At 65.7% G+C, this 8,595-nt stretch overlaps 2 protein-coding genes across 2 annotated transcripts in view; one reads left to right on the top strand and one right to left on the bottom strand.

The window, feature by feature from the left end:
• HELZ2 (helicase with zinc finger 2) overlaps positions 1-3,537 on the top strand; it is a 13,837-nt gene extending 10,300 nt beyond the window's left edge. The window contains exons 11-20 of the mRNA XM_039864818.1: positions 49-254; positions 330-476; positions 558-705; positions 826-942; positions 1,016-1,208; positions 1,350-1,484; positions 1,662-1,880; positions 2,042-2,198; positions 2,284-2,451; positions 2,528-3,537. Of these exons, the coding sequence (XP_039720752.1) occupies positions 49-254; positions 330-476; positions 558-705; positions 826-942; positions 1,016-1,208; positions 1,350-1,484; positions 1,662-1,880; positions 2,042-2,198; positions 2,284-2,451; positions 2,528-2,652 (1,615 nt within the window). The 3' untranslated portion in view covers positions 2,653-3,537. The remainder of the gene's footprint in view (positions 1-48; positions 255-329; positions 477-557; positions 706-825; positions 943-1,015; positions 1,209-1,349; positions 1,485-1,661; positions 1,881-2,041; positions 2,199-2,283; positions 2,452-2,527) is intronic.
• A 583-nt stretch (positions 3,538-4,120) lies between these two features.
• On the bottom strand, positions 4,121-6,121 carry FNDC11 (fibronectin type III domain containing 11). Its single transcript, XM_039863698.1, has one exon. It carries the CDS (start codon positions 5,753-5,755, stop codon positions 4,775-4,777), a length of 981 nt encoding a protein of 326 aa, XP_039719632.1. The 5' UTR covers positions 5,756-6,121; the 3' UTR covers positions 4,121-4,774.
• Positions 6,122-8,595: the final 2,474 nt, after the last annotated feature.

Here is an 8,595-nt window from a genome sequence, read left to right as displayed (position 1 = left end):
CTGCCCAGCCAGCAGCCTCTCCACAGAGGTAGGTGAAGGGCCTTCCAGCTCCTCCGCACCCTCTCCTGCTGCCTGGCCCCCACTCTGCACCCGAGCTCAGGGAGGCCCGGTCCCTCTCTCAGGAATGCCCCCCAGGATCCTGGAGCGACAGTCCTTTGATATCCCCGGAGGCCGCCATAAGCTGAACCCCAGCCAGACCAAGGCCGTCAGGGAGGCTCTGAAGAAGCAGTTCGCCGTCATCCAGGGCCCGCCAGGTGGGGCCCACGTCGGGGCTGCGGGCGCCGGGGCGGGCTGGTGGGGGCTCCGTTCACCCTCGTCTCTGCCCGCAGGCACGGGGAAGACAGTAGCAGGCTTCCACATCGTGTTCTGGCTTCACAAACTCAACGAGGAGCAGCGGCAGGCCCGCGGCGCCCCGCTTGGCGGCCCCTGCGTCTTGTACTGCGGCCCCTCCAACAAGTCAGTGGACGTCGTGGCAGGTGCACTGGGTCGGCCGTGGGGCGCTCTGCTTGGGAGCTCTGGGCCCAGGGGCCGCTCCCTGATGCCCCGACTGCCCCCAGGACTGCTCCTGAGCAGGAGAGCAGAGCTGAAGCCCCTTCGCGTGTACAGTGAACAGGCCGAGGCCACCGAGTTCCCAGTGCCGGGCGTGGGCAGCAGGGGCCTGCCCAAGAAGACCCCGCGAGAGGGGCGGCCCAACCAGGAGCTCAGGTGCGCCTCTCGGCCGGCTGGCTGGCTGTGTGTTCGGGTGGAGGCAAGTGGCCTGAGCTGCCCCAATGGCCCTGCCTTGGGCAGAGGACAACGCGGGGCCTCACGAAGGTGTTCCCCTAGGGGCATCACGCTGCACCACCGGATCCGGCAGGCTTCCAACCCCCACGCGCCCGACCTCAAGGCCTTCGACGCCCGGCTGCAGAAAGGGGAGGTCTTCTCCAAGGAGGATCTCAACCAGTGAGTGACTAGAGCCACGGAGCCGTCCCCTGGCATGTGGGCCCCCGGGTGACCAGATGGCATCTGCATGCAGGTACAGGAAGGTCCTGGGGAAGGCACGGAAGTTCGAGCTGGACCGGCATGGGGTCATCCTGTGCACGTGCTCGTGTGCGGCCTCAGCCAGCCTCAAGAACCTGAACGTCCGGCAGATCCTCGTGGACGAGGCAGGCATGGCCACGGAGCCCGAGACCCTCATCCCCCTGGTGGCCTTCTCTCAGGTTGAGAAGGTGAGCGGGGACCGTGTCACTGGCCGTGGCCTCCCGCTGGGGTGCAGGCAGCACACGGGGGGACAGGCTCACGGGAGGGCAGTGACGGCCACAGGGCGGGTACACCTGGGGTGTCAGCACCGTTCCTGTCTGTTCCGCCAGGTGGTTCTTCTTGGGGACCACAAGCAGCTGCGGCCTGTGGTCAAGAATGAGCAGCTGCAGAGCCTGGGGCTGGATCGGTCCTTGTTCGAGAGGTACTCCAAGGAGGCCTACATGCTGGACACGCAGTACCGCATGGTGAGCCCGGCCCGGCCCAGCCCCCCCTCTCTGGCCGGAGGTGTTATGGCCCTGCCCTTACCTCCTGCGTCTACCCCAGTCTCCTCCTGGGGCCATGGGGGTGGGGGGCAGGTGGGAGCTCTTAGCCCCAGGGTAGCAGACAGGTGACCTGTCCCTGATTCACGTTCTCCCTTGCAGCACGAGGGCATCTGTGCCTTCCCTTCCATGGAGTTCTACGAGAATAACCTGAAGACTTGGCAGGGCTTGAGGCGGCCGCCCAGTGTCCTGGGCCACGCCGAGAAAGAGAGCTGCTCTGTCATCTTTGGCTACGTGCAGGGCCACGAGCAGAGCCTGCTGGTGTCCACAGAGGAGGGGAACGAGAACTCCAAGGCCAACCTGGAGGAGGTGGCAGAGGTGGTGGGTGTCGGGGAGACCCTCCTGATTGGTGCCCCTTGGTCAGCGAGGGCTTCCTGGAGGAGGAGGCAGAGGAGCTGAGGGAGCAGGGGAGGCTCCTGCGCCCGGCGGGAGGTGGGGGGAGGCTCCAGGGCAGCTCCGCCAGTAGCCGTTTGGTCCCTCAGGTCCGCATCGCCAAGCAGCTGACCCTGGGCAAGACAGTGGAGCCCAAGGACATTGCTGTGCTCACGCCCTACAACGCGCAGGCTGCACAGATCAAGAGTGGCCTGGCACGGGAGGGTGTCACCGGCGTGACCGTGCGCTCCATCACCAAGAGCCAGGGTGAGGCTCCAGGCGGGGCTGGGGCGGGGCAGGCGGCTGGGGTTGGGGGGGCCTCGCCTGGAGCCTCACCCCGCCCCGCCCCCAGGGAGTGAGTGGCGCTACGTGCTGGTGAGCACTGTCCGCTCGTGCCCTGAGAGCGACCTGGACCAGCGGCCGACCAAGAACTGGCTGAAGAGGTTTCTGGGTTTCGTCGTGGACCCCAACCAAGTGAACGTGGCCATCACCAGGGCCCAGGAGGGGCTCTGCCTCGTCGGTGAGGGCTGCTCCCCGGCTGGGGGGGGGCGGGTGACGGGCCCGCCGGGGCCACCACTAAGTCCTGCCTCTCACAGGCGACCACCTCCTCCTGCGCTGCTGTCCTCTCTGGCGTCGACTCCTGGACTTCTGTGAGGACCAGAAGAGCCTCGTGCCTGCCAGCCAGGTGCGGGTCCGGAGGAAGCCGGCCGTGTCTTCCTGAAGCGCCCGCCCCCTGTCCACTACCAGGATGCTGAGGGAGTCTCTGCTGGCTGCCTCCGCAGGCCCCACTCAGCAGAATCCCATGTGCCTTCAGTGGTCACTGCCGGCTACCGCCCAGCCACCCTTGCCTACCTGCCTGGGCAGGGGCTTTGCAGACCGGCTGTGGTCATGCCCTGCTGTGTGTGCATGAACTTGGGCGGACTGGAAGGGTCGGTGGGTCCCCACCCTCCCTGCCGACCTGCCTTTACTGCCACATTTGGTGACAAGGGGCATCTCAGGGGTGAGAGTAGAGGCTTCTGGACCAACGTGACACCTTCTGGTGCTGCAGGGAAGGTTCGGGGTCAGGGAGAATGTCCCTTGGCTTCTGGATCCCAACCCGGCCGTGGGTCCAGCCATGGAGCTCAGCTTTATTTTCTATTTTTAAATAAACCAAAACCTAGTGTCTTTTTTTTACTGGAACAGGGTCTTCAGCCCAAACTCAGGGCAAAGACGCTTTCCTAGAAGCCAGGGCCTTTCTCGGCCACCTCCGCCACCTCACGTGGACCCACGAGCGTGTCCCCTCAGGGCGCGTGTGTCCTGCCTTCTCCGGAAAGCTCTCACCTCCACATCTGCCCCCAGCCCACCCAGAGGCAGCTCTGGCCCCGAGTTTTAGTGCAATTCCACTGTCCCCAGGGCCGGGGACACTGCAGACAAGTTGTTTACACCAGGAAGGGCTTGCCCCACTTGTGGCCTGGCTGCAAGGCCCCTGGGCACGGGGATGTGTCTGTGTCTGTCTGATTCTGATGCTTGCTACCAATTTCTACATTCCAATTTTGTATCTTTTCTTGGACTGTTATATGATTGAACATTGATTTTATTATAAAGATCACTCTGAATGCTTTCTCAACCTTGAGTGTCTTGACGTCTGGCTGGGGAGAGCAAAGGGGTGGCCTCCCTCTTGCTTTGAGTTGCAAAGTGGCTATTGAGGCTGCGGAGCCCCGTGGTAGCAGATGCTGATGGGGAGCCCATGAAGGGGGGCCCACGTCCCCACTGCCCATCTGCAGACACAGCCAGCGGGCTGGGGGCCAACTGCCAAGACAAAGGAGGCTGGTAGGGAGGCCGCTTGGCCAGGATGGGCCACAGCCAGTGAGCAGTATCCAGGTGCTTCAGGCGTGCCCAGCACACTGACCTCTGACCCTAGGCAGAGTTGGCCCCAAAGTCTAAGTCCAAAGTCCCCAAGACTGCCAGCAGGTCCTGTGCTCTCCAGGTCTGAAATTACTCCCCTGGGGGCTGACCTGGGCTGTTCAGCATTCTGCTTGTTTAGGGCTGAGCCCCCAGCACCTGTAGTGCTAGCTGGGCAGAGGAAGGCATGGCGGTTTCTATCAGATGGGTCTGGAGCTCAGAGACACATCGTAGGGAAAGGGGGTCCCCAGGGCCTTTGTGTCCCACAGGCTCACTGAGGCCGGACATGAGCCGGTGTGCCCCACCTGGGTAAAAGCACCTGCAAACTTGACCGTATCTCATGAAAAGGAGCTGAGGCAGGGAGTTAGGACTTCTCCAGCCTGGAGTCAGGGAGGGCTTCCCGCAGGCAGCAGCGTGGAAGCGGGAAGCTGGGCTGGACTGGGGGAGGGCAGCTGCGTGCAGAGGTGGAGCCGCTGGGGCAGCCACTGAGCCTCGGGGACTGGGGCTGAGTGAGGCAGGTGGGCTGGGGGCGGAGGCCTGAGCTGCTGAGGACCGCCATAGCGCTGCCGCTCCAGCCTCTGGGCAGCTGCCTTTCTGGGCGGGCGGGCGAGGCGTCCGCCATGCGGCATGCTCACACGGGCCTCCCTCGGTGACACTGCAGCCTGCCCCTCTCTGGGCTGGACCGGCAGGACTCAGCACAAAGCCCGAGTTCCTGGCCCCAGGCCCACTCCAGGGGTCAGCTGCCCTGGGAGGTCCAGCTCGGGCCCCGTCCCCCGGAAAAGGAAGCAGAGGCTGAGGGGGGCCTGGGGCTCATGGTTGGGCTGGGCCGACTCGGGAAAAGCTCTGGTGTGGCCGCCGCCGCCTGCGGACATAAGGAGGTTGTCTAAGTGTGTGTGTGTGTGTGTGTATACTCCTCTTTATTAATGGATAAATATTAGAAAATCGTCTCTGGGAAGCTGTGGTCAGGGGCGGCCCGGCTTGCCCAGCCGCCCGGGGGCGGGCCCATCGGGGGGCCCAGGCCGGGTCTGCAGGGTGAGGCTGTCCTGCCAGGGCTCATACACCAGCGTGTAGCTCTCCGCCCTCTTGATGGTGAACTTGTAGACGCGGTTGGGCAGCAGGTTGTGGACGTCGAATGTGCAGGCGGCCACGGGGATGATGGCTCGCTGCAGGCACTCCTGCTGTGTCCGAGGGTCCAGCAGCTTGAACCGCAGCTCGAACTGCTCGGCCGCCGCCTGCTGGATGGTGACAAACCAGCGCAGGGCGACCCAGTCCTGGTGAGCCACCGACTCCTTGCGGTCGAACATGACGGGCGTCTTCGTGCTGAGCATGAGCCGGATGTGCGGGATCTTGGTGGCGCCGATGTCAGACACCAGGCGGTGCTTGATGTGCAGGCGCCCTGGCACCATCATGGCCAGGAAGCTGTCCATGACGGCGGACAGGTCCGCCAGCCGCTGCTCCACGCGCGCCCAGCCCGCCAGGAAGGGCCGTGGGTCGGGAGACTCGAGCAGGGCATCCAGCTCCGCGCGGCCCCGGTCTAGCTGCTCCAGCAGGTCGGCCAGCAGCAGGAGCTGGATCTTGGTCTGGGCAGTGCCCACCTTCTTCATGCGCTGGAACTTCCAGGGGTCGATGAGCTGGAAGACGGTGTGGGGCAGCACCAGCGGGTTCTGGTCGCCCAGTGCCAGGTGCTTGGGGAGGATCTCGATGTGGTAGGAGCACTTTCTGAGCAGCTCCATGCGGGCGTGGTGGCGCCTGAGCAGCTGGGGGCTCAGGCCGGAGCTCAGGAACTCACGCAGCGCGTGGCGGCGCTCCGTGTAGGTCGTCCAGGCCTCGGGCTCCAGCAGTTGCCGGTCCTCAGCCTCCTCCGCCTCCTCCTGGTCCAGGAAGGACTGGGGACTGTCCAGCTTCATCCTGTCCAGGCCCAGGCCTGTCACCTGGAAGTTCATTGTCTGAGAGGGGAGGGTGGGGAGTGGGCGTGAGCTGGCAGAGTTGGCTGGCCCCTGCCGCCCGCCCTGGGCTCGCTCGGGGCAACTTCAGGCCCGTTGCCCACGGGGAGGAGCCGGTGGGGAGAGGCCTGGAGGGCCGAGCGGGCAGTCTGTAGCTCTGGGTGAGAGGGACATCCGGGGCAAGCACTACTGACGGACAGTTGTGAGGACGCGGGGCAGGGCAGGGACCCTGGACTCTGGGGCCAGACTGACGTGGGCAGAAACCCCAGCTTCTGACAAAGGCCTGGCTCCCCATCTGACATGGGGTAATGCGCTCCTCAGGGCTTCTGCGGGCAGCACCACACCCCACTTGGGGACTCCACTGCCCAGTGACCCTCCACGCCTCACAACAGGCACAGAGCAGAGAGCCCCGCTCGCCCAAAGACTGTCCAGTGTGGGAGGCAGGGTGGCCCAGGCCTCAGCTCTGAGGGATAGTCGTGGTTACTGAGCCCCGGTGGGCTGACCGTCCACAGGAAAGCCTGTGATGCTAACGCCTCAGAGGCTGGGTGCCCGAGGCTACGATGCTTTGCCGCTTGCCCTCAGTCCAGGCTTGGGCACCACTGACCCGGAGCCGGGCCCTCTTGTGCCATGCTGCCCCCCCCCCGCCCCGCCCAGGTTCCCAGCTCCAGGTGTCAGTGGGAGGCAGCCAGTGCACCGCACAGCTGGATGCAGCTGCGGTCCCAGGCCCCACTGGGGCAGGCCACAAGTCCGCAAGGACTGGCCCTGCACGCTGGGGTCCTTGGAGAAGGAGCCAGCATGTCGAGCTGCTGTCCCAGGCCCCGGGCGGGGGTTAACTACAGAGACAGCCAGTAGCTCCAGTGACTTGCCCAAGAAGGCACCTCTAAGTGGCAGAGTGAGATTAGGGCGGGTCTGTCTCCCTCCCTGAAGGCCAGCCCCAACCTTCCTGGGCCCGAGGAGCCAGACCAGGCCCTGGGCACGGCAGGGCTTGTGCCCGAGGTTGAGGGGCAGGGCCGAGGCGAGGACCCTCAGGCCCAAGTCCTGCTCTGGCCGCTGGAGGAAGCTCTTGGTTCTGGATCTGACCGCGGGCCAGGAATGTTTCCTGTTTCCAGCCGCGTCGGCTGGAAAAGCCCAGAGGGGCCGGCGTGAACTCCGGGAAGGGGCGGCCTAGCGACTCGCCTTCCCAACGCCCGGGCCACCTCCGGGAGCCCTGGCCGCGCGCCGCCGCCCCCCACCGCTCGGACACGCCCCGCCCCCAGGCCCGGCCCACTTGCCCTGCCTCCGGGCGGAGCTTTGCGGCTGCCTGTGCCGCAGAGCGGGGCGCCCAGCCTCGTGCCGGGGCGTCCAGCGGGTTGCCATGGGGAGCGCGGGCTTTTATGACGCCCCACCCGGTCTGGGGGTGGGGGCAGGGGGGCCGACGCTCAGGGAGTCGGGGGAAGACCCCGGCCCGTCGGGCCCGGGACTTGAGGGGCTGCGGGAAGAAGGCGGTGGCACGCTCTGCGGTCCCGGGACCCTGACGCCGGAAGGAACCGCTGTCTCGGCTGGGTCTCAGCTCGGACGAAACTGTTCATGGGCTTCGCTCTCTTCCCTCGGGACCCAGGGGCGCCCCGACCTGGGAGCCACCGCAGGTGGTCCCAAAGCTAAGCAGGGCTCTGTGAGGGGAGTAAACGGAGGCTGCCGCCCCTCTGCGTGGGCGGGGGTCGCCCCGGAGTCGTTCTGCCGCGCCTGGCTTCCGGGTGGGGTCTCGCTGCTCAGGGAACCCCACGGTCGAGCTGGCCGGAGGCAGTGACCTCGTGACGGCAGGTAGGTGCCACTTGACGCCTAGTGGATGACGGCAGGGAGAGGGGCACCCCTTCTGCCAGTAGCCGGCCCCCCAGCTCCAGATCCAGGCCTGGGCGAGTGGGGTCCCACAGCTCCAGGGAGCCCTCTGAGAGGTGCTCTCAGCCTCTGAAGCCCCGCCTGCAGCCTCCAGCAGGGCACAGGACCTCCGGGACCTCTCAGCCAGCCTGGGGCTGAGGGAGGGAGAGCCCCAGCCCCGCATCCCACCCGCGGACTGGGTGGGGGGCACGGCAGCCCCCCTCTTCCTGGACGAGGCATGTCCCGGACCTCTGCCATCTTCTTTTTTGCTATTTCTTGTTCCTCAGCTAATTTTAATTAAATGTTTAACTCTGAGACAAGCACACCGCTTGCGGACCCTCCGCCAGCCTCCACACCTCCATCCTCTGCCCTGCAGCCACCAGGCTCCTCCCTCTCTGTGACCGGGGCCCTTGGGGAGCATCGAGTGAAGGGAGCCCTGCCGAGGGGGGCCTCAGGGACCAGCATCTCTGTCCAGCATCTCCGTCAGCCGTGAGCCCCGTTCCAAGGCACAGGCCTCTGTTTTCTGTCTCACCTGATTGTCTGCAGCCACCAGACTGTGCTGCCCTTGGCAGGCTGAGCAACCCTGGGCCCTGAGGACAGTGAGCCTGGCATGATGAAGTCACAGCCCCCAGGGAGAGGGGAGTCACCTCCCCCACCCACTGTGTGCCCGCCACGCACACGAGGCCATGACATGGTGATGCTGGGCTGCCGGGCCCATCCCGATTGCCTGGGAAGACCCCTCCCCACCCCAGCAGACCTGGCCTGAGTCCTCACTATGCCATCATGAACTTGGTGCTCCCACAGGTGGGGAAACCGAGGCACAGAGCGGTTAGCATCTTGCCAGATGGCTAGGGTCTGAGAGCGGGATTCGAACCTCCTCATCCGGCTGCATCCAGACCTGCCCCAGGGGGGTCTCCCCCCAACAACGCTGTGTCTGGTGAGGCCCATGGAGGAGGCTGGCCGGCGGGGGCCGGCGGGGACCGGCG

Source organism: Pteropus medius, unplaced genomic scaffold (genome assembly GCF_902729225.1).
Source record: "Pteropus medius unplaced genomic scaffold, Ma_sr-lr_union100, whole genome shotgun sequence".
Lineage (NCBI taxonomy): Eukaryota > Metazoa > Chordata > Mammalia > Chiroptera > Pteropodidae > Pteropus > Pteropus medius.
Note: the sequence above shows the minus strand (reverse complement) of the source record. Positions and strands in the feature narration are given on the sequence as shown.